At 41.3% G+C, this 26,430-nt stretch overlaps 1 protein-coding gene and 1 pseudogene across 1 annotated transcript; both read right to left on the minus strand.

Annotated features, from left to right (window-relative positions):
- Window positions 1-630: 630 nt before the first annotated feature.
- Window positions 631-25,746, minus strand: LOC145398108 (juvenile hormone esterase-like). The gene is made up of 14 exons (XM_080271063.1): window positions 25,697-25,746; window positions 19,493-19,658; window positions 18,065-18,208; window positions 17,324-17,474; window positions 15,859-15,932; window positions 14,124-14,235; window positions 13,366-13,559; window positions 10,589-10,772; window positions 9,957-10,049; window positions 7,593-7,696; window positions 5,583-5,745; window positions 4,290-4,407; window positions 2,698-2,832; window positions 631-802 (listed from the first exon to the last, which is right to left on the minus strand). Exons 2-14 carry the CDS (start codon window positions 19,571-19,573, stop codon window positions 631-633), a joined length of 1,725 nt encoding a protein of 574 aa, XP_080127189.1. The 5' UTR covers window positions 19,574-19,658; window positions 25,697-25,746.
- Window positions 3,598-3,718, minus strand: LOC145398276 (5S ribosomal RNA; annotated as a pseudogene).
- Window positions 25,747-26,430: the final 684 nt, after the last annotated feature.

Genomic DNA, 26,430 nt, shown 5'->3' on the forward strand with positions numbered 1-26,430 from the left:
AACGACTTAGACAAAGAGGTGGTGCATGAGAAAAACATTCATGTGTGTAAAGGTAGATTTGATAAATGTGGATATGGAGACAGGACAACACGAGCATTGCTCAATTCCTGTATACTACAAATAGGTAAATACATATAGGTAAATACACGTTTGGTAATGTCTGCTTCCCATCCCCATTGAGTTCTAGTTGGTCAAAACATGCTCCAACAACTAATGTCTTTAACTCATCACTATCCATAGACAGGGGTATATTGCCTTCCAGTTATTTCATTTTTAAGAACAATGGAGAGACTTATTTACAAGTACTGTACATGAATTTTTATTAATGTATGGTAAGTATATCTGTGAAAATATTAAAAGTGAAAAATGTAAATTTTTCCCAAATCTCCTGCACCACAAATTTTTTCTCTGGCAGGCAATTTGTAGCATAGGTGTTACAAGGTATGGTTTAAATTCAGGATACAAAAATGCAGTACTCCCTTTTATATATATATATTAAGGCATCTGGCAATATATATATATATATATATATATATATATATATATATATATATATATAAAACAGATATTCTTGTGAACTTTACTGAAAAGAAAGTGGCAGAACTGAACTGTATTATTACTATACTTAGCTTATTTTTTGTACATCATATAGGCAACACCTCCAGCCAGGCAAGCACAAACAATAATGAAGACTATCATAGTGATCATGTATGCTTCCCTCTCCTGATCCACTTTGTTGTACTCATCCCAGGTTGGGAGCTCCACGGGCTTTTCACTAGCTTCCTCTAGGGCAATGTGCCACCTGTAACAATGAATGTGGAGTCATTACAGCTGGTCTGTCTTTACCGGATGGAATTGGACTTCTCCCATAGTTTGAATTTCATGGTGGCATGAAATTCTATGAGTCTTATTTATAAGGCAGCAATGAGTCTCTTAAGTCTGCTACCAGTCAAATCAACCTTCCAGTCTGACTGTACTTGGTCATCAACTGAGCTGAAGGGAGCTGAGGGCCTTCACTAGATTAGAACAAATGTGCTAACGTGCTTAGATCTGAATAAAAAGTGAGTTTCATAAGCTAAGCTAACAAGTACAGTTGTTATTGTTGCCCCTGGCTCATCTGAAAATTAACCTAATGGACTGAAGGCTGAAGTAGCCCTTCTGCAGCCTACTACTGTACTTTCCTTTCAGGGGTCTGGGCAGGAGCTGAAGAACATATTTTAACCGGATACTGAATACTTATAGGAAGCAGTTTGGATTTATGCCAGGCAAAGGTACCACTGATGAAATATGCATTGTCTGACAACTTCAGGAAATGTTTCAGAAGGAAGAGAGGGCTGTACTTTACTATGTCGTTGCTGATCTGGAGAAGGCCTTGACAAGAGTACTCAAGGAGGTGGTGAAATGGGCAATGAGAAAGCTTGGGATCGAGGAGTGACTGGTTCAAGTGGTTATGGCAATGCTGTACTGAATAGTCACTTGGTGGCAGCAAGAATAAAATGAAAAATATATCCCTACACGAAATGTGTTAACCCCTAGACTTGTAGAATAATGTTTGACTAAATGATATCATCTGGTGCAAGGTTAAAGGAAATTCTTAGGTGTACCAATAGTTGAGAAAAGATTGCGACACCATTGATATTGAAGCCTCCGAGTGCTAGAATTTTTCTCGGGTGAACAGAGTCTTCTGGTGTTGGACTGAATAAAATACCAAAATGTGCCAACTCCAGCTATACAGTTATCCACTTCACTCCAAAGACATATTTCACTTGAGTGTTGCTACCACAAGATAGTTTTATTTATGTTTGCAGAGAATATTTGAACTGGAAGGGTTAGATGTAGCCTTCACTAATTCCTTCATTACTAGGGCACTTGCTTAAGCTGAGCAATCTGGAGATATCACACACACACACACACACACACACACACACACACACACACACACACACACACACATACACACACAAATCATGTTCAGTGGGTTATCCTTTCACTGCAAAATATCTACTCTGCATTATCTATTGCCAGACACCTTAATCCCGTACGGGGTGGCCACAAACAACTCGCCTCTATGTCGCCCTGTCCCCCGCCATTTCACTGCCCTGCTCCCAACTCACACCCCCTTCTCTCATATATTTAGGCTAAAATCTTACCAGGTATTCACTATACTCTGTAGACCCTTAGGGCATCCAATATATTAAAAACAATCACAAATGTTTTGGTGGAGAAAAAAGAACTTTATTTTATATTACAGCTTAAAATGGACAATTTCATTCAGCTCACAGAAAGTCACTGCACTAAAGCAGTGACTTCAAACCATCAATTGCTCTGTTGAGCTGTAGGAGCCAGAAGCTTGGCTACCACAATCCATTAGCAACATTTAGAGGCAGATGACCAGCCTACTTCCCTTGATGGCACCACATGATTGATAAACCTCCAGTCTCGTCTTGTAGATCGAGCCTAAGCATGTAATTAAACCATCACCCAACAGGGATTTTCCCATTATTTAACCACTGCAGTCCAAGAGTTAAAAGCAACTAAAATCAATACCATGATCCCTTAGTATCACCATTGACTCGCTCATCATTCAAGTCTCTGGAACCCTGACTCCACCTCACAGGCCTACTCATCCATACTTGTGCACATCATAACACTGACCAGCTTGAGTCAATCCAAAGAAGAAGTCCCATGCAATCTCACCTCTCAGGATACTCCTTCTCTACGGTGCACTCATCCTGGATCAGCATGTAGTTATGGTCATCAGGTGTGAGAGACTTCCACGTCGGTATACCCAGTTCATCTAACTTTGCTTTGTCCTCTTCTGGTGTGGGGTTGCTAGAAGTACAGTTTGATCAATTAATCCCTTGAATATGAGTGACATCTTTTATACTCATTTTACCTGAACTTTGCAAAGATTTTTGTCCCTTTGCAACTCCTTTCATGTAAATAGTACGACAGTTTTACATCCTTTCCATAGCACTTCTTCATGACTAACACCATACTGTAAATATTTATCTATTATTAATGCTCTAAAGACAGTACTACAGCTACATCCTTTCCTTAGCATTTTTTCATCACTAGCACCACCTTCTGTGTTAATTTATTATTACAGCTCACCATTCGAGACAGAGAAACAGCAATTTTAGGCCATATTAGAGTAAAAAGAACATGATTTATTTCTGTTATCAGCTGATATTTTTCAAATCTGGTACTGAGGGGTTTTATCAAGGCTGTATGTAACCCAGGCAATTCAAATGGTCTATATTAACCTGAATTAAAGCATCACGAGATGGCAAGAATAATATTACAGACATTCATGAGTTTATGTATATGTTTGTGAAGTGTAATGTTTGGTGGAGGAGAAGGGATGTTGCTGAGATACTATCTGCAGTGTTGGGCAATTGCTCATGTTTTGTTTATTTTAGGGAGAGGGATGATGCAACATGAAGTTACAATGGTGGGATGGGTCTTGAGCAGACAATTTGATTGATTGCCAGACGCCATGTATCCCAAACGGGGTGGCCAACGGCTTAGAGTTAATTGTTTTACAGGGAGGGGCACTAATCCTCCACCAACCCCACTTGACATGTAGGGAGAACGAGCCAACAGCATCTGGTGTTCCCAGGCGGTCACCCACCCAAGTACTAACCAGACCCAACATTGCTTAACTTCGCTGATCGCACGGGAAGCGGGGTACTCAACGTGGTATATGATAAATGACTTGTTCCATCCTACAAGGCCTTGTACATGCATGCATGTGTCAGCCTTGTTCACCTAGTAGTGGCTCCTCATGCAACACGATCTCTGGCAGCATACTGTATTTGTACAATCCCTTAATCTTGAGATCATTTTGCATGACCACATATCAGGTCTTATTAGTTCTGTCTCTTAGAGCTCTACCCTCTACAATTACACTTACAGATCTTTTCACTCAGTTTTCATCTTCCAGTCTTTCTCCATTTCCAAATCACCTGCATTTCCCCCTATGCATCACACAGACAGTCCTTTCAGTTCTTAGCTGAATTCTCAGCTTCATTACAGTACAGTATTTGTAGAGGAGAAATGTGATTGAGGATGTAATTCTTTTACCTTAACCCATATTTTCCTCCTTATGCAACGTATACCACATGGCTCTGGCAGAAGAACACAATGCAATGGCTCTACATCCTTTCCATAGCACTTCTTTGTGACTAAAATCATATTCTGGTGTTAACTGATTGTTACAAGTTGGCATTCAAAATGGGGAGATGGCAATTTTGTGTCAACTGAAAGCAGAGTGTAGTGAAACTCACCCGTAGATGGCAAAGTTAGTCCACATTCTAACCATCCGATTCATCACTACCGTCTGCTGCCCTTCCATCACAGCAGGGAAGGAAAACAGGTACATCAACTCATCAGAGTGGGTCACACCTGATGCAAAAAAAGAAAAGAAATGAATAGCTAATTCACTGCCTCACTGGTTAAGGAGGTTCAGTATAGCATGTTTATTACAACCCATGTGAAGCCTACTACGGTGCCTCTGTTAACTGAGTGGAGAGATGCAAATGTGGCATCCATCTGAGCACCAAAATATCTCTTTGTTTAAGACACTGTCTGCCACAAGGGAACATCAGTTCACTGCATGGGACAGCGCTGCAGGGGCGGTTGCTTGCCTGTGATTGATGGGTCTGCTTGACTAAACAGACTGGGGTTACTCAAAAACAAGAGTAACTATAACCTGTCAAAAGATCCCTAACCTTTTTCAGTTCAAATGATGGCCATGTGTAGTAAGATTTAAGTAGTAACCATGGCTAGTACTGTACCACGAAGACTCATTCCTTCCTCATAATTATGGCTCACCCTGTTTCATGCCACCAGGACTTAGTATTCAAGTTGTGGGACTGGACCAGTTCCATCAGATGAAAACAAACCAGCTCTACAACACTTTTTTATATCATTTAATGCCACCTGTACAATTAGTAGGCAAATATTCTCATTTAAGATATTTTACAAACTATGCCAGTATTACAAACAAACACCAAGCATACAAAAAACAATACTGTATATCACAATGGGGTGCCAGGTCCCTGCATGGTGTGTGAACTGTACTTTACATGTAGGATGGCCACACAGAAGCAGGTACAGTACTTACCCCTTGCCAATGGCCAAACGAATTAAGATTAGGCAACAAGAACAACAACAACAGTTCCACTTGTGAGGAAACAGTTGTAATATTCTAGATCACATCGCAACCTATTATAGGAACCATCTGTACAGTACTGCAGAAATGAAAAAAGGATATGGCACTGAATGGCAAAATTTCCTCCTGGTGCCTAGTGGTTTATAGCAAGTGTACTCTAACCTGGTGACCAAGAGAAGTCAGACTTGAAGGATGATTTGACTTGTGACCAAGGAGACACAGTCATACCACACAATTACAATTAAAGCTCATCAAAGTTCATGAACCCAAGTCACAGCATATTCAAGTTCTGAGATTTGTCCAGTTACATCAGATAACAATTTCAGACTGTTGTCCACCAGGTTTATTCAAATGAGCCTGGGACCATGACAATAACAACAAGGAAAGGGAGTCCAGAGGCACTTACCAGGCCTAAAGGGCATGGGGGCAGCACCCATGAAAAGCCAGCTGAACATAGTGTCATCACTCTCAAAGTCAAAGGAGTAGTGGTAGGTGCCATTGTTACTACGGTCAGCATGTAGTTTAGCCGTGCGCCACGATCCAGCCTTCAGGAAAAACACACCTGCCAGCTGCAAGCAGTTTTCAGACAGTGAGTGACAGAGATGGTTTATCATGTGAAGAGGATGGAGAATGAGATACTGACTAGAAGTGTGTGTGAGTGAAATGGAGGGGGAGACCAAGGATGAGATGGAGAGGTGGGGTTGAGAGGTAGAGTATATGACAGAGGGAGGTGTGAGGTGGAGATAGGGAAGCCACATGGCAGAGGACAATGTGGCATGTTCATTTGCTGCAACTCCCTATGGAATTAAGGGCATGTTCATTTGCTGCAACTCCCTATGGAATTAAGGGCATGTTCATTTGCTGCAACTCCCTATGGAATTAAGGTGTCTGGTGACTGATGGTAACAGCAAACTTTCTATACTTGGTTTTCCACCAAACAGAACTGGTTCATATTTACAACTTGAATACTACATCATGGATATGTGAAATTCAATGAGCATTAGTTATGAAGCTGGAATAAGTCTCTCTGGTTACTACTTAAGTTAACCCTCCAACTTAAACTGTATATCAAACAAGGTGAGATGGATTAGGGATCACTGTCAAGCTAAAGTAAGCATGCTGTGGGCCATATGATCATCAACAGCATCATCATTACCATCATCATCAGCAACAGCATTATCAACATTGTCATTATCATCATAATCATTATCATCATCAATTTTTTTTTTTCCAATGAAAGTACTGGGTGAGGTACAAGCTGTACAAATGAAATGAAGTTTTCAGGAACAGCTGCAAGACATCAGCAGTAGGGATAGTGTAAGTAATGGAGGTATTTATGAGCATTGTGGAATGGAATAAAGGGAGATAGAATGAGATGTGGAAATACTGAATGGATCTATCTATCTATCTATTGCCAGACGCCTCAATCCCGTTTGGGGTGGCCACAAACAAATCGCCTCCAAGTCGCCCTGTCCCCCGCCATTTCACTGCCCTGCTCCCAACTCACACCCCCCTCTCTCATATACCTCTCCACCCCATCCCTCCATCTCATCCTCGGCCTCCCCCTCCCTCTTCCCCCCTCCACCTCACTCACATACACTCTCTTCGTCAGTCTTTCACCCTCCATGGATAAAAAGGAATATACTGAGATGTTATGGACATATTCAACAAATATACACAAAGTAAATGTCAAAGAAATTTACTGAAAGGGAGATTTAGGGTAAAACTCAATGACCACATGTGGTATGGAGGGAGAGACTGAAGAAGTATACTACAGTAGTTGGAGAGAATGAAGAAGAGGAGTGTCTGAGTGAATGAGGTACACTATATGATGACAAAGTTGTCTGGACATACCTTTCATGGCCAACTCCCATCAAGAGGTGATGTGATGTGATGTGATGTGGTGTGTGTGTGTGTGTGTGTGTGTGTGTGTGTGTGTGTGTGTGTGTGTGTGTGTGTATGTGCACATGCTTCAAATGTTGTTGTGTCTCAGTGTAAATGATGCTGTTCCTTAGTATTAATATAGTAATTACTTCAATGCTGGGCCTTTTGGCAATGCTGAACTGACATGGAATGACAACTGATATTACAGCCCTGACATGAAATAGTGTCATGACATGGCATAACAAAACAGCATTGACAGCTATAAAACTCAAGAACATAACTTTATTAATGGACACATAACATAACCATTCACTGGTGATATGCTGTAAAAAAAGCATCCATGAATGCTACTTGTTAACTGTTGGAAAGTAAATAATCCACCTGTAATGCAAGTAGCTACCATCTATTGTCCATGCAGAAGAGGATAGATCTGTGTGTTAGTGATGAATCTATCTTGGACGCAGTGCTATCAGCTGCTTGCACAGATCGGTCATCGGTATGTAATGTGTGTTTCCCCGACCCTAGTACTTACATCCACATAACCAGGTGATGACTCATTGAAGTCAGCCACATTCAGTCCTTCGCAGTATGCATCCTGCAGCGACTCAGAGATGCCGTGGGTGTCATCACTTACACCTGTACACAATCACACACACACAAGCACCAAGTTAGTCCATTCCAAACTACAATTATTATTAGCCACAATTCACACCCTTCCACACCTACCCACACTCTAACACCATCACCTATGAATACAGTCCTCTCAAAATTAGAATTATGGTTACAAGTGATGGAGTTACAATGAGGGAGTATGAGCAGGTGTGGAAGGGTGTGATTCATGGCTAAGTGCAATATCATTCTAACATGGAATGGATGACAGGTCTGAATAAAACATGAGAGAATATAATTATGCTTCATCCACTTTTAACTTAGTCTGTTACTGCCATCTATCTCTCTTTAATACTAAGCAGTAACAAAAGATTAACACTACATGATTATGTTATACTCTGTTCACTTAAACCTGGCCTAAAACTGCTATCTCCATCTTTAATGCTGAGATGTAAGAGAAATTAACATGCAAATATGTTGTTAGTCATGCTGAAGTGCTATGGGATGGATGCAGAGTGACAATATTGTTTTATTCTGCCAATGAGCTACATGAAATAACCTGCAAAAGGACAAAATCTCCACCATGTTGAGATGAATGAGCTACAGAGTCTAAACACACTCACTCATCTTTAGTCTGAGTAATGTTAGGCAGGATAAAACACACACATTCACAAAAAATCCTGATAAACTTACTTAATAATAAAATGGTTTAGTGTCAGCCTCAATAAACACGATAAAAAAAATTACTAAGTTCTCCAATCACTTCACTATGGAATATAGTAAGCCAATGCTAGCCTGATTTAAAATACGGTACAGTACAAGCTCTCAAATCCAAAATGTTTGGTTCTAAAGGCTTTTAAGGAAATGAAATATCTTAGAAAGTAGAATCATAATGATGATGATGATACAGTTACAATAAATAGCAGCAGAGTCCCGTTATCCGATCTCCTGGTAATTGAGAAATCTCTATAACAATGTGAAATAAGTTAGAACCATCTCCTTATGTTTGATGCATCGCTTCCACTGTAATGATAAAGGTGGCAGATGAAAAGCCTGAATGTGTGCTGTCACATACACAAACCAACCATCACCTGTCTGAGCCATGATAGCCAACAATGTTTACATATACAGAAACTTGTTCCAACTCTTCTGCACATGCTCCATAGCTCCTGCCACTCCTCTGAACAGCTGGGCTTGGACTGCTTCACCCCCTGCTTGCTTGTTCACTCTCTCTCTCTCTCTCTCTCTCTCTCTCTCTGGCTATCGCTCTCTCTCTCTCTCTCTCTCTCTCTCTCTCTCTCTCTTGTTCTGTCTGTCTTACACGAATCCCACAGTAGAGATCACGTTTCTTGTGTTCGTCACATTGCATCATGAACATAAGGATTCCTGAGGATGATAAGTGAGTGCCCAGCGACACCACCTGTCCCCCAGCCTCAGTGGGAGCTCATAATGATGGCTTGGCAGGGACATGGCACCACTTAAGGTTAGTTACATCAGTTGCAGTTGTTTTGAGACTATATTGTCTCACTTCTATACCTTCTTCTTTATTGCTTGTTTTATCATAACCTTAGGTGATACGATGAAGGAAAGAAGTTGGATAAGGCATTAGAGGAGGTCTAGGAACCAGTTTAAGGGACAGGATTTACTTTTTTGTCATTTTGGGGTGGGTGCCCCTTGGCATCAAACATAACCCCATTGAACCTATGTTATAATTGTCCTGGTACCCGATAAATCATTATTCAATCCACTTTTCATTATGTAAACACATCAGATAATGAGGGTGGACTGTACAGCGTACTAGGAATAGTAAATACAATGAAGTATCTTGCATAACTAATTCACTATCTCCTCTCATGCACATCTACAGAAAACTTTGATTTTAAAAATGCACTGATTGTGTGGGGACATGTGATGTCAACATGCCTTAATAGCACGGAAAAATATTTTGGAAAGCGGAGGATTTTTAAAAATTGGACATTTGATTTGGGTGCCTGCACTGTACTTACTATAGAATAAAACCACTTTGCTAAGGAATCAAATCACCTGATGTTAGCTTTCTATGACACTCAGTATGGAACATAACTGAAAACAACATTAAATATGGAGTAAAACCATTTCACTGACACATAAAGTGGGTTCAGTTTGCCTCAATAAATCACTTGTTAAGAAATAAATTACATACTTCCTGCCTCAATAAAAATATTTACAACAGCATAGTACCACCACTAAGGAATAAAATTACCTGACTAAGTAATTAAATGAGTCATAAACTTAATAAAATTCTTACCAAAGCAGTTAAGCAGGTCATCCAACATATCATACTGTATGTAGTTGGGGTCACTGGTGTAGTTATTCGGTATTAGATAGGCACTGTACATGACTGCAATGAGACAGAGAAACATTTTTACACAATTTCTGTCCAAAGTTCATATGACTGGGGAGGAATATCTACACATTGTGGCACTGACATAACCAGGCAGTAGTTATGTAAATGTTCCTCAAGCCTTCCTTGTCCCTCAAAAGGAGGATGGTAGAGAAAGGCAACTTAACCCTGCACTTCACCGAGTTCATGTCCTGATGAAACTGGAAACACGGTAACAACATCAATATTTTAACATCTGTTGACTGCATGGTGGACTAACAATGACAAAATGCAGACAAAATATCTTTGCTCCTCACAAAGGCATTCTGAGCCATCCCTGCAACACACAATAGTTGAATATGCATTACAGTATATGGATAACCCAGCATTTGTTGGTCAGCTGCCTACTCTTGTGCAGGCAGGAAGTCATAATATTATGTACATACAGTACATACATACATATATAAACACACATACACACACACACACACACACACACACACACACACACACACACACACACTTTCTCTCTCTCTCTCTCTTTTCTCTCTACTTACTGCCAAACACAAAGGATCCCTCATGTTTGTTAGCTCCAATCATAAGTGGAATATCTTTGACATCATCATCTTCAAAGTAATCAATGGGCAACTTCTCAATCAACCGGGAGTCGGTAACATTCTCCGACTGGGTCACAGGAGCCGCCCCTCGGAATCCCATCTGTCCATTCTTCCGATCATCACCCTACAATATGAATGGAGAGAAATAAAACCAGTGACAGAGAGAAATTATGGTAACCTGAACTAGCATCATTTTGTTTGTTTCATTAACAAAGGCTCCAACATGCCTGCATGCATCGGCATTGGTCAACTAATGGCAGCTCTCCAAGCTGCTCGATCTCTGGCAGCGTCCCTATTCAGTTCCTTATTCCTGAAGTTACACTCTATGACCTCATCCCAGGTCTTTTTTGGTCTGCCTCTCACAACCCAACCCCCAACGTTCACACCTGTCATTTTCTCCACCCAATCGTCATCCCCCATCCTCACCACATGCCCTAACCATCTCAATCTACCTCTCCTCATCACAACATCAATACACTCCAGTCCCATCCTTCCTCTTAACTCTTCCATCATAAACCTAGTCACCTCAGGCCTTGCATTCAAGGATGCACTGCATTTCCACAAAATAAATTTCACAAACAATTCACAATCCTCTCCCTACAACACATCCTCCTCACACCACAACGCACTTATTCCCCTCATGTTTCTCCCTACAACAACACATCTCACAAACAATCCAATGTGCCCTCGTTATAATGCAGCCCTTCACACCACAACACATGTACCTCATCCTCCTAATTATCACAACACACACAATCCCTCAGCTTAACCTTAACAGAAGATATCCGGGATCTCTCAGCTGAAGTGACTTGTTTCCTGCAGTCCACCAGGTTCACATCCAGATGAGCTTGGGACATTGATGACAGCACCACCACCACCACCACCACCAACAACAACAACAACAACAACAACAACAATAACAGTCTGAGCAATACAGAACTTTCAGCAGTTGCTGTTGAGGCGGTTGCTCAGTCGGTAGAGAGGTGGCCTGCGGTCCTACCGGACCCATGTTCAAAACCGCTGGGGCAGGGAACAGTTTAAGGATTTGAATTTAATAAAAGCAGACTTTACTGATCAACCAGAAGACCCGCCGACATGTCGCAAAAATACCCCCGCTAATACCAATACACCAGTCCTGTATGAGACAGCCCTAGCATGTATTCAATATGGACGGTGGGTGTTAGTGCCGAAGTGGTGGCATGCAGAGGTGCATAGTATGAAGGAGGACTACTGGGCTTTGGAAGCAGGCTGTGACGCCCATGCCCAGAGTCGGACAAAAAAAAAAAAAAAAAAAATCATCCTTGCTGACCTGCTTTCCAGTGGCTTGGTGACCCAGTTCTGGACTGTAATCTGGGCATTAACCACTGGAATCCAAGTGATGTCCTTTTCAGTGTGTTCTTGGTGCTAACAGATTGCTGCATTTTATTCAACTAAAGAAAGGCATCTTATTGTCTGGAGGGTTCAGTCAGATTATATCCAACCCCTCAAATCCAAAATGTCTATCCAAAGCTGAACAATATTAGCTGATGACAAGAAAAAATAAAAAAGACATCCACAGGCTGAGGTTAAACAGCACTGGATTAAACAGACTGTAATACAATCGGTGCATAAATAGGTTTTGGAATATATATTTACTCATTCATATTTCTGCAAAAAGGAGATATTAAAGGATTCAAGCCTAAATAACTCAACAAACACTTGTATGATACTGAGGTGAGATGCATTGGGGATTAGTGTGTCTCAAGTTTGTGAAAGCCAGCTAAACCTTGTAAATGGCCATGAACTATGTCAGTTTGGCAACAGCAATCAATACTGCAGTGGAATCTCCAAAATCACACATTTCTTAATCATGGATTCATAATATGTGGCAACATCATGCAAGTTTGCAACATCAGTCGATTGCAGAAATTACATGAAATTCACAGATGCAGCCTCGAAAGTGACACTTTTCTGATGCCTTGTGTAATACATGCCACCATTACCTCAAGTTCTTGCATCTAGCCGGGCACAAACCAATTGTAGTCAAGCATGGCAATTACTAATCCAGCCATATTCAAGCATAGCACTTACTATAAGCCAATCACAGTGCTTCCCTCCCACCTCAAGCATGAAGGCTGTTAGTGTTCGCTGGTGAACAGTTTAATGTAGGTTTGGGGATAAAGGGGGCAACTTTTCCGAGATGACAGACCCATGAGTAATTTTCCTCGTAAGAGTAGGTATTTCTGAATCACAGAATTTTCAAACTGCAGCATGCACTCAGTTCCATAAAGCCATGCTTTGAGAGATTCCACTGCACCTATTATGTATTAAGTAAATGGTAACAGCCACTCCTGTATTAACTCTGACAAGGTGTGGGGGTCAGAGGCTTTGCTACAACAGTTTAATACATTTAAAGGAAGATGACCAGCCTACTTCTCTTAATAGCATTATTGTACATGACAGATAAAGTTATGTCGCCTCTTGGACATCACACCTATGGAAGGCTATTACTCCAATTGGGACAAAAGTAAAAAGGCTATTTTTGAAACTGATTAAAAAGTACTGTGCTTACAACAAAGTGGCTTATATTTAAAGCCATCTCATCATCATCCATAAGGACATACACTTGTACAATGTGTCCAATACTCACAGTCAGAGCAACTACAGTACTCCCCAGTGGATGAAAGATGAAAAGACAGATAGAAAGACAGATACAGAGAGAGAAAATAAATACTTACAACAAAGTGGTGCATCTTCATAGCCATCTCATCAGCATCCATATTAAGCATACAATCGTAGAGTGCATCCAGATCCACATAATCAGGGCATTCAAAGTATTCCCCAATTGCCATGGCTGAGCCGATGGGGTCTGGATCGTGTGACCAATGCTCTAGGGCTGACCCACTCTCACCAATCACACCATGGAACAGGTCTGGAAAAGTAATAGTAAAAGATGTTAACCAATTTATATGATAAATAAGTCTCTGTTACATTTAACTACCTGTATTACCACAGCTCCACTGAGTGTCTTTCATATCTAGGCGGCCATATGCAGTTTATCTTTGTTGCCATCAGACACTTTTATTCAGTTTACCTTATTAGTGAATGAGCTAATTCTCTAACTGTGCTGACTTATTTAAGCTAAATAAACTCATCTGGTGTTACTTTAAATTCCATGCAGTGGGGTAATCGCACCAAGTCCTGGACAATTGCACCAACTACAGTAATGGTATCTGAAAGTGTCCATTATACAAATGGCTTAGTGAGTGAGGTGGAAAGGGGGAGGCCGAGGATGAGATGAAGGGATGGAGTAGAGAGATATATGAGTGTGAGTTGGGAGCAGGGCAGAGAAATGGCGAGGGACAGGGTGACGTGGAGGCGATTTGTTTGTGGCCACCCCGAACGGGATTGAGGCATCTGGCAACAGATAGATAGATAGACAGACTTACTGAAATATAACTATATGAAAGTATTCACAAGCAAATGTGAACCTTACCATCAGCTTCAGATAGCAGCAAGAGCCAGTTGACGGAAGCAGATCCAGCACTCTCCCCGAATATGGTCACCCTGTCCTTGTCACCACCAAAACCTTCAATGTTGTCCCGGACCTGTCAGAATGCAGCTGGTGATCAGGTCAAGTATTTTGTAATGGTAACAGTCAATCCCATATTATCACATTTAAACTTTTGGCACTACATGATAAAACTAAGAAACCATTCAGAGAGCATATACTGTACATCCACCAATGCCAATAAAATGTATGATTTACTGCTATAATTCCTTTTTCCTACCAGACAAATACGTTTATGGTCTTGCAAGTTAGTTAATTCTATGGTATTTGTCCGCCCTGCTTCACAGTCTCAGAGAGCTCATACCTCCACCAATGCTAATAGAATTTATGACTTATTCCTTGCATCTGGATCCAGGTCCACCTTCAAATCCAGCTAACTTTTCCTTGGCTCACTCCCCACCTATCCACCAGAATTCACTGTAATCTGATAGCAACTTTTTGAAATATCTTGTGCATAAACAGACAAACAGACACAAGTGAATACATAACCTATGTCAAACAATGATCATGGAGGGAAAAACCTCCAGTCACCTCTTGAGAACCAAACCTACACATGGCTGTCACCCCAACAAGGGCATTCTAAACACTAGATTATTGGATGACAGTAAATAACATACAAAACTATGTTAACTCACTAAATAAAGACAAATACTTGTAAGGAAGAGATGCCATGGAACTTCCTTAACTGACAAAAATACATGTCTCTGATTTACATACATAACTACAATCAACTCTGTCATAATTACATGAGACTGAGAGTGGTAGACTGACCCAAAATGTAGATTCACACTTACACTCAATTCCCTGTCATAACTATGAAGTGCTTTTGCAGGAGAAATATTAGGAAGAAACTGCAGAATTTTCCTAAATCTTTTGTTCTTCATCCTATAACAAATCTGGGCTAAAAAGAGAGGTCAGTGTGGAGTGGTACTGTGAAGGAAAGTGACTGTTACCATGAAGATCCCGATAAGAAGCAGATGCCTGAGTGCAACAGGTGCAAGACGCTTGCATGAAGAAGTTTTAGTGCCTACTCTAACATACAAATGTGAGACTATGGTGTGGCATGAAAATGAAAAGATAAGTATTAGTGCAGTTGAGATGGGGTTGTTGAATAATGTGTGTGGAGTGCAGACAATGGATAGGATAAGGGATAACATGATTCATGACCAAAGAAGAGAAAGAAAGTCTATGGACACCAAAGTCAAAGAGGGTGTACTTCAATGGTATGGTCATGTTGTGAGAATGGGTGTGCACAGAGTGGTGAGAAAGGTATATCTGAACTGAGAAGGTAGTACAGTACCTCATCTAATCAAGTTTAATCTAGCCCTCAAGATTCCACCTCACATCCCCCCCCCCCAGGAGGGAAAAGGATGTCTGGATGATGATGATAATAATGAATAGGACTTAAAAATGAAAAAGGAGGAAGAAATGGAAGGTAAGAAGAAAAGGAGGTGTAGGGAGATGTGAAGGGAAGGAGTGATGGGTGGAGGGTGGAGATTGGGAAGAATGAGAAGTAGGAGGGGTGAGAAGTAAGTCAGGCAAAGGTCAAGAGAAGTGTCATGCAGAAGGTGGTGAGGGAGGGTTGAGAGAGGCGTCATATAGGAGTGGCGAGGGGCAAGAGGAGTGAGAGGCAAGAGGGACCAAATGTATCAAAACTCACCCATTTCAAAGCCTCTATCTGGTCCCACAAGCCTGCATTACCCGGTGCATTGTCATTGTCAAGACTAAAGAAGCCTGTGTGAAAGAAAGGGGGGATTATGTAGGTTATGATCTTGCCTTTTCTAATCTATTTTTGCTGCTATAAGCTTTTTTTTTCTCTTAAATACAAGAAACCTACTATGTGTATCCTACTCCATCCTATCCTTAAATGGAAAAAAAAGCTGAGATGATGTGATATTATACATTAAGGAGGAGAAAACACTGTACAGTACAAGATTATTATTCTTTTTTTATTGTTAAATTTTTCTAGGTTATAAACAGCTCAGTTCTATGTGATATTGGGGGCTTTCTAGATACTTTACCTTAAGTATTTATTCTGCATATTTCAGTTTAATGTTCTTGTGCTCTGTATGATTTTATTACTGACATAAAGCAGAAAGTAGCACACATAAAAAATACTGATGTCATATGCAAAAACAAAATGGTAACACTGTGCTTCTGGGGAACTCCTTAACTGAGGGTGGCCATGCAGGCTTCCTGTGCAATTTATATTTTACAGTAATGCTCGATTTAACGAACACTGATGTAGTGGAAGCCTGAGATAACAGAATTATTTTTTTCCGGTAGTTTTGCCCTATTTAACAGAAAATTCCCTTAAATAGAGCATAATTCCACTGATGAAATTCTGTACACAATATTGTAATGCATTTCTGGGGGTATTAATTATGGGTTCAGACTGCTGTGTGTAGCACTGAGAGTTGGGTTGCCTTGAAGGATTCAGTGGAAAATAGCTCGAAACACTGAAAAATTTTCCTTTATATTGAGCCTTGGTTATGAAACCCGATTTAGTGGAAAATTTGGGATAACGGAATAGGAGTTGGCTGAATTAGTTCGTTAAATTGAGCATCTACTGTATATCACTGTACACCTTTATCTGTTTGAACGTTAGTAGGCCAGACTACAAAAATACTACAAGTACAGTAAATAACATGAAACGGAATAACATAGTTTTGTTGCAGTGTTTGTTAATATCCCATGCTCATCTGGATGTAATCCCAGAGGACAGAAAAAAAAAGAAGTCTTCTTCGACTGTTAGTTTTCTGAGACCTTTTGCTGAATTTATTTTTGAATGGTTGTCTGTGTTGTGACAGTGAGGCAAATAAGATGTAAAATGAATTATAAATAATTAAGATAAATAAGCAACAAAGCCTCCAGTGCCAACAAGAACATGATACTAATGGTAACTGATGTGTTTGTGTAATTTCTTCTGTTGTAGATGCCACAGAACAATATCAAAATTAATCTGTACAGGATCCCTGTTACTCAGGAAAATAAGAACAAGTTCTCTTAGTTCTCTTGATGGCACTGGCCTAGGCTGCCAAAGCAATAGCTGATAATGTCTGACTTGACATTGTTATGCAGGTAGAGGGACACTCTCACTCTCTCTCCCTCTCTCTAACACTTACCCAGGTTGCCAAGGCGGTAATGGATAACAACCAGCATAACATCATTGTCCAGCAGCTTTGTGGGCAAGTAGAGGGAGGAATCACCCGAAATAAAAGCACCTCCATGGATAAAGAACATCACAGGTAGTAGAGTCTCACTGTCTTGTGGCATCTGAAAATGGGTGGAAAGTTTAAATGATAATGTTTAAAGCTACAAAATTAACTAAAAGCATACTGTATATTACTCAATTCCCACTATGCAGTCGTTACATTCCTGGAAAACCTGTCAGATAATAACTGATCATAAATCATGAGGAGGGATCATAGCAAATGTATGAGCAAAAATGGTGATCATATAACAGTATAAAAAAAAGGGTGCTTCATGGGAAATCACAACAACCTTATAAGGAAAATGGTGATTGTACATAAAAAAATGGATGTTAAAATACCGTATTAAGATCACATAAATAAACAATCCTGTAACGGGAGACAGTATAGCAGGGTTTCAGTGCATTTGAATTATGTAGGATGTGTTGATGTTGAGGCTGATGCCAGATAATGACATTATTTCACATCTGCTGCTAAGGTAAGGAATATAGACACTAAGGCTGAAACAATAGATGAAGATGATGACAATAAAGTTGACAACAAAAATGAAGGTGATGATGCTGGTGCTGCATATAAAGATGATGATGATGATGATGATCATCATCATCATCATCATGACAAAGCCTACAACAAGTATGCTATAATTTTACTTACATAGGGTGTGTAAACATTGAGGTTAAGACAGTCCTCATCACCAGATGGTACTGATCCAAACATGGCCTTCTGTGGACACTTATTGCCCAGGTGGTTTGCCTCTAGTGGATCCTCACCCCAGAACCTGCCTGCTGGTTTTGTCCTCTTTAGGGCCACAAACACAACATTAAACCTTTTAGTGACAAGATTTTCATTTTAATTGAACTTAATTTAACCTAACTTACCCTAACCTAACCTAATCAAACTATGAAACATGCCTCTAGCATGTTCGCACCCCAGTATTTATTTACAGGCTTCACGTCCTGCAAATCAACATTAATCCTTTCAGTAACTTGATATTACTGGATGCTGGTACCAAAACACCATATTCAGAGTCCTCAAGGGGTCTGGAAAACCAGTCAGATGCTTACTTATAAGTACTGTACTGCAATCAATATTCCCCTTTAATACATATTTTAAATACAATGCAATTATGATCTTTTCATACTCAAGGAATGCAACACATTAAGTTAGGATTAGAAACAGTGGAGAGTGTTACACTTTATATGCTTTGATTCTTATTTACGAAGTAAATGAAAATCAATGCAGGTACTGTGCCAGTACTGTACGGCTGAGGGACTGGAGTCTATAATGTTTCCTATAGTGCCAGGGCCCCAAGGTGTCTCTCCCCGGGTCTCAGTCCTGCTGCTACCAACCAACTGTATTTCAAGCTTAACCTTAGCCAACCCTTTCAGTATGATGACACCTTCCTTGCTACGGCCAAATAACTGATATGTTACCCTTATCCTATGCACTCAAGTACCACTACAGTGGTTCGTATTGCTACCTATGAAGCTGCCAGCCCAATAACACCAGAGTTTCAATCCTGATGCTGCTGGCACTGCTCAACTCATTAGTCCATCTATCATTTCCGGGCTGGTAGCTAAAATGAGAACGTACTCTTAACACCTAGGGTAGGTAACTGGAAACCTGGATGATGCCGTGGCCTTGTATCTCAGGATCTTGGTTTAATAACCCACCACAGGCTTGAAGACCTAATTAATGAAGATGTACACCACAGATGAGTGCTTAATAACAAGTGCCTCCATCTTTACCATTTACCTATCAGTCTGATGACAACTGTTGTTTTACTTTCTTGCCACTGAAAAATATTTTTATTTCTAATGCCACCTAACTTAACCTAACTCTTTCAGTATGGTGATAATTATATCATTATAATTTTGCTCTTGAAAACTTAAACTTCAGACCTATCCCTTTCAGTATGATGACACTTATTTCATCACATTCTTGCTACTGTTATATGAACAGATTTCTGGGATAATTTCAGTATTTGCCTCAGACACATTTTCTACTATTGCCAAGTAATTAAAATTGTGAAATCTAACCCACACCTAACCCACCATTATTTCCCATCCCATCAACACCCACCTTGAACCTATATGATTTAGGATTTTCACCATACTTTATACCCTGAAAGGCATAAATTGTGCGGCCATTGATAGTCTCCATGGTCTTGCCAATGACGGTTGTGTTACCAGCGTCATTGAGGTTGGGATGTTCAAAGGTGGGTGGTGTATCTGTTTCCCGGGTGTATCTGTAGAGAGAGAAAGATTGCAATCAGCACTGTATATCCTCTTTATACTTCGTGTGGTGGCACTGGTACAAGTGGGAGGTGGAGCTGCCCAGTTATGCAAACATACCTCAAACCCCTCCCTATCCCCCAAAGGCAGGAAGACAGTCTGCAGGAGGAGGTCAGTTTAAGCCTGCAGTTCACTGGGTTCACATTTCAGATAAACCTGGGGCTACAAGAACAACACCAACAATAACAACTTCTACTACTGCTACTACTACTGCTACTGTACGTAATGGAAGGTGCTAGAGGGGGATGTCTTCTAGTGGTGACATCAATATAAGTGGCAGGTTCAATGCCCAGTTTAACATATGTTCCTCAGCTGCATCCCTGTCCCCGGAAAGGAGGATGGTGATTTCCAAACAGCAACTTAAAACAGCAGTTCAACAGGCTCACATTTTAGGGCCACAGCAGCACACAGTATATCAAGGGTGTCGTCCAAACTATCACATCTTTTTTCATTCAAAATGGTGCCATAATATAGTTGGTGTAGCTTCAGGTTCATCTGGATTGTGAACCCAGTGGACTGAAGGCTCATGATGTCTGATGATGTCCTGCAGTCCAACATCTTCTTTTGGGGGATAAGAATGGAGCTAAGAGATGTCTGTATAGCCAGGCAGTGGAGTCACCCAGTTATATTGGTGCTACCACATGAAGGCATCACTCTCCAGCACCATGCCATAATGTAAACTGGGGAACTGGTCAATCAACTTTTGAGGTAACAATGAAATATTAATAGGCAATATTTCTCCATACTGTGAACTTCATAGCAAAAGAGAACATACAGTATAAAAGATAGCATATGAAAAACTCACTGTAAGCTGTAAAAAATTCATTGCTGTACGGTACATTAATCTATTGGTGCTCAAGAGGGATGCCTTCATGTGGTGGCACTGATATGCATGGGCAGCTCACCTGTCTGGTTATACAAATATCCCTCAACTGCTTCCCCATCCCCTAAAGGGAGGATGGTGAACTACGAGTGAAGAGCACATTAAGGTGGTTTGGTCATGTTGAGAGGTTGGAGTGAGAGACTGAGAAGGAGAGTGTATGTGAGTGAGGTGGAGGGGGGAAGAGGGAGGGGGGAGGCCAAGGATGAGATGGAGGGATGGAGTGAAGAGGTGCATGAAAGAGGGGAGTGTGAGCTGGGAGCAGGGCAGTGAAATGGCAGGGGGCCGGGCAACATGGTTTCAAATTGTTTGCAGCAGCCCCTTACGGAATTAAGGTGTCTGGCAATAGATAGATAGATAGAACTGAATAGTGGTAAGAGGCTGGCAAGCTAGGGATGATAGCTGCTGCTCAATTTACCTAAAGGAGCTACAGGAGAGAGATGGCTCTGAGGAGGGATGGTGGGGTTGGGGGGGGGGGGGATGAGACAGGCTGCGCAGTGTTTTCAGGGCATGGGCAAAGAATGGTGTGCAGAATGCAGGCCAGGAGAGGAAAAGCGGGTTGTTGCCTATGCAGCAGAAGGGGAGGAAGTAGGATGAGCTCTTGGGTAGCAGATATCATGAAAGAGAAGAGTGCAGTCAGAACCCTGTGGCAGGCTTGGAGTGGCAGGAGGCAAAATATTGCATGGAAGGTAATTGTGTGAGAGGAATGGAATGCCCCAAGGGCTATATAAAGAACAGGGTTCTGTGTAATGTCAAGCATCTGGAAATGCGACTGGGCTGTGGACCCACACACTGAGGAGCCACTGAAGCTCTTGCTAAGACAAAATCCTATTGGGGTGGCTTGGGATGTCTCAGTCAGCACCCCACTTTGCTCGAGCCAAACATTTCAGAATATATAAATGATTCCTACGCTCCTCATGGGGCGACGTAGGATTGGATGATGGATGGATGGATGCAGATTAGAATCTTAAATAGTCAGTGCATCCATACCATGTCAGGCAATGACTGCCGAAGCATAGATTGAGGAGGAGGAGGATGCATAGATTAAGAGGAGCACCCCTTATACAAATAATTGACAGAAGGGCAATTTGCACAGTGTGTGGCACTTTAGTGAACTCTTGGAAGTACTAGTGGTGAGACCACCATATCATGACCTGATTGGCAAATTAATGGACCGCTCCTCTCAGAGCTGTCTGGGCCTCCTACTGGGAATGTGGCAGACATGCAATGGAGAGGTTGTCTCAAGTGAGGCCAGAGATACCCTGGGGGATGCAGCATGTCTAAAAAGATGCTGAAAGGAAAAGGGCTGAGTACTGACACCTGGGGCTTTCTTTGTTGAACTGGGAATGTCTGGGACAGTTTAACCCCGATTTTTACCAGAAGCAATAGCAAAGCTGGTATACTGTATATTGTTCTCAGTTTGTCTATATGTCTGTGTATCTGTTAGCACGATAATTTGCAATTGCAAAAGATGTCATCACAAAATTTTACAGGTGTGTGGTAGGGATGAAAATCTCCTATGAGTTCGAAATTAGTGAAAGCAGGTCAAGGTCTATGTGTCTGTTACCATGATAACATCACAACTGCTCAAGATTTCATTACAATATCTTACAGGCATGTAGTAGGGATGAAAATCTCTTATGAGTTCGAAATTGGTGAAAGTAGGTCAAGGTCTGTGTGTCTGTTACCACGATAACTTAACAACTGCTGAAGATATCACCACAGAATTTTACAGGTGTGTAGTAGGGATGAAAATGTACGAGTTCGAAGTTGGCGATAGTAGGTCAAGGTCATATTCGGAGTTGTGCTAGATATGTATCGGCTCGCGGCTGGTGTGATTCCTCCCTGGGGGGGGGGGCTTTTTTTTTTTTTTTTATGTTTAATATGAAAAAATGATTTCCCCTGAGCTAGACCTTGACAGATCGTATATAGCCCCGCTAGGTGACGGAAAAGCGCTACCTCTCCCAGCAGGGCAGCTACCCGGGCGGGACGCGAACTCTCGACCCTTTGTTCTGGAGTCAGACGCTCTGGCACTGATCCACCCTGCCCTCCGGTTTAACCCCGAGAGAAAAGTTAAATTACCGTCCCTCAAGAAAACTCTATCAAGGCAGAGGCAAGTCCCGTCACCGCGAACCATGCTTGACGGTCATCACAAAAAGCTTGGAACAAACCTTCGTGCTGCGTCAAAAAGTACCGACGCTAAACGACCGAACATACTGACCAAACTGTCTTGATGCGAGAAAAACGCGTTTCGTCTTCAGCCAGTCATTTCAACAAAAATTCTGCAGGTAGTTCAAGGACCTCAGCTTTATTTTTGTCTACTGAACGGTACCACTTACCACTTTGTACGCATGGTGGTTCTATCAGGGTGTGCATCCACAGAAGGAGACAGTTTGGCAAGTATTTAGTTCTCCAAAAAGGCCAAGTAATGTGGGACCCAAAATAATCCTTGGTGGGACCCAGCCACTATTTGTTTACAAGTGTGACGTCACGCCGCTGTGCATTGTGGGAAAAAACAAGTGTCTGGTGACTTTATTGGCGTTCATCCTTGGCTGCGTCGACATCACTGCCATGGATGCTGCAGGCGTCTTCTTCTTGTCGGTATGAAGGGCCACGGCTAGAGCTGGGAAAGCTTCATACTTATTCAGCAGTGACTGTTGTACTATTTTCTTTTAAAGTTTCGTACTGCCCTTGAGTATGAAAAACTAATCAGTTTAGGAATATCCTGTACAGTAAAAGTACGATAGTTCTCTCTCTCTCTCTCTCTCTCTCTCTCTACATGAAAGGATTAAAATGACAGATAACGATAGTGGATTGAGAGGGCTGGATGTTTGATCAAAACAGACCGACTCCATCTGCCATCATCATCTTCTTCCCCTTCCTCCTCCTCCTTCTCCTCTTCCTCCTCCTCTTCCTCATCATCATCAAGATCATCGTCATAATCACCATCTTCATCGTCATCATCATCATCATCTAGAATGCAATGATGACGAGAGCGAAGAAGACGTGGAACAATAATGAAAACAAAGACGATGATGGTGAAGATAATGGTAATGATAATGATGGATGATATAAGCCGGTCCCAGTCAGCATCCAGCCACCTCTTCATCTGTTATCGGTCACCCTGAGTGTCCACAGATAAGGAGCTACTCAAAAAGCAGTCTTATCTAATGAAACAAGACTAGACAGCTGGTCTTTGATCTTGGCGTTGCTCGATTGAGTAAGATGCAAGCAAGGTCGTGATGGTATGATGGGAAGGAATAGGAAAATCATCATCATCATCAGCAGCAGCAGCATAATTATCATCATCGTTATCCTCCTCCTGCCACTTCTCTTCTTCCTCCTCTTCCTCTTCCTCCTTCTCCTCCTTATCATCATCATGACTCTTCCTCTTAAGAGATGACGTGAGGTGTAAATCGAAACGAGGAGAAAGAATATGCGGAATCATCATCATCATCATCATCAGTGAAAAGGTCCACATCTATACCACCTTATACCATACCCATACCACCTAATACCGCTCATACCACTCCACATTCATACCATCTTTTCATACCAATACAGCATACTAATTCCACCTGCTTTAGATTTATATCCCCTTTCCATACCATCCCACCACCTTATACCACCTCACATCTATACCACCTCATTATACCATCACCTTCACACCACATCCCCCCCTCTCCCCCCTCACTTTATCTCTCTCTCTCTCTCACTCTACTTTTACCCTATCACACTTATCATCTACGTCACCCCATCACTCCATAACACCCTAACCCCCTCACTCACCTCACCCCACCACACACACACACACACACACACACACACACCGTCTCTCTCTCTCTCTCTCTCTCTCTCTCTCTCTCTCTCTCTCTCTCTCTCTCTCTCTCTCGAGTATGTGCGCAGATAATCAAATAATTTATATCAAGTACATTAAAATTAATGTTATAAGGTGCCGCCACTGATAACCCTCTCTCTCTCTCTCTCTCTCTCTCTTTTGTCTGTCTGTCTGTCTGTCTGTCTGTCTGTCTGTCTGTCTGTCTGTCTGTCTCTCTCTCTTTTGTCTGTCTGTCTGTTTGTCTGTCTGTCTGTCTGCCTCTCTCTCTCTCTCTCTCTCTCTCTCTCTCTCTCTCTCTCTCTCTCAAAGCATGACCATAGACATAGCCACACACACACACGCACACACACACACACACACACACACACACACACACACACACACATCCCGTCCTCTCATCAGCTTAGGAGGCATTCTTAGCACCTTTCCTTAAGCGATTCATCTTGCCTATCCCAACCTCAGCCCAATTACAAACTCTATAATCCCTCCTTCCCATCTCCAGACGATTTTTATTCAGCTTAGGGGTGATTTTTTGAACTGGGGGGGGTTAGATGAATTCCTTCGTTATTTTTTTTATTTCCTTTCCATACTGAACCTTATCTATCTGTCTATCCATCTATCTATCTTTGTATCTATCTATCTATCTATCAATCTATCTATTGTCACCCAAACTGTAAATAAATAAATCGTCTGAATGCAAGAAGGAAGGAAAAAATTTAGATTAAAAAGGTCATTGATTTCCTTTCCATACTGCACCTTATCTATCTGTCTATTTATCTATTTATCTACCTATCTATCTATCTATCTATCTATTGTCTCCATTCTGTGGCTGAGACGTAGTGCATATCCTGTTTCTCCTTTCTTAAGATACGATTATTCCCTGGACATGGAGGCGATTTGTTTGTGGCCACCCCTTACGGGATCAAGGCGTCTGGCAATAGATAAATAGAGATAGACAAATACTGTACTCCTAAATGCCCTTTCCTTTTTTCGTTTTTGAGTTATGCATTTTTAAACGTACGGAGTCAAAGATCAAGCCTTAAAAACAGAAATTTTGGAACTGTTTTTAAATGCACGTTAATTATTCGGTTTTGCACAAATGTATATCACTGTATTTTGGTTTTGAGAACGCCAACCTGCATTTTCTGACGTGTTTTGGTAATCTTTAATATGAATTTTGTCTTTTTTCTCTTCTTTTCGGGTTTCTTTTTCTATATATCTTTTTTTTTTTTAAATATACATGTACTGAAAGAATATATTTAATCTTTACTTACTTATCCCAAATTTCCTGCGTCACCACACCAGACAGTCCCCAGTTAATCTCCACGTCGTCGGGACGGTTCTTGGCTTGGGCGATTTTTTGGGCGGCATGGGGCGTAATTCCAGCCCAAGCCACGCCCAAACATACCGCCAGGAAGACTGCTATCCCTCGCATCTGTAATAATAATAATAATAATAATAATAATAATAAAGGGAATATCTTGATGCATTTTTGGATGTGTTAAAAGTAAACTGGGATGATTAGGACATGTGGTGGGAATGGAGAATTAGAGATTAACTAGGAGAGTGTATGTGAGAGGCAGCGGGGGAAAGGAGGAGAGGAACACGAAGGATGAGGTGGAAGGATGGGGTAGGGGCAGCCTGATTGAAGAGGAAAGGGTTACATAGAGCCTGTTTTTGTTTTTTTTGTTTTTTTTTGGGGGGGCACTATCTTGAATTAAAGATTTAGATATAGAGAAAATAAAAACTGTGGTGGTTATAAAGTTACACAGTGGTTTTGGTGATACGGTAACACTGCGTTCTAATGCTTTAAATCTTTTCATATACTTCCTCTTCCCTTCCTTCCTTCATTCACCCTTCCTCTTCCCTTCCTTCCTTCATTCACCCTTCCTCTTCCCTTCCTTCCTTCACCCACCCTTCCTCTTCCCTTCCTTCCTTCATTCACCTTTCCTCTTCCCTTCCTTCCTTCATTCACCCTTCCTCTTCCCTTCCTTCCTTCATTCACCTT

The sequence above is a fragment of the Coenobita brevimanus genome, chromosome 44, assembly GCF_032717465.1.
Source record: "Coenobita brevimanus isolate Jiangsu-jjx chromosome 44, ASM3271746v2, whole genome shotgun sequence".
In the NCBI taxonomy this organism is placed as follows: Eukaryota; Metazoa; Arthropoda; class Malacostraca; order Decapoda; family Coenobitidae; genus Coenobita; species Coenobita brevimanus.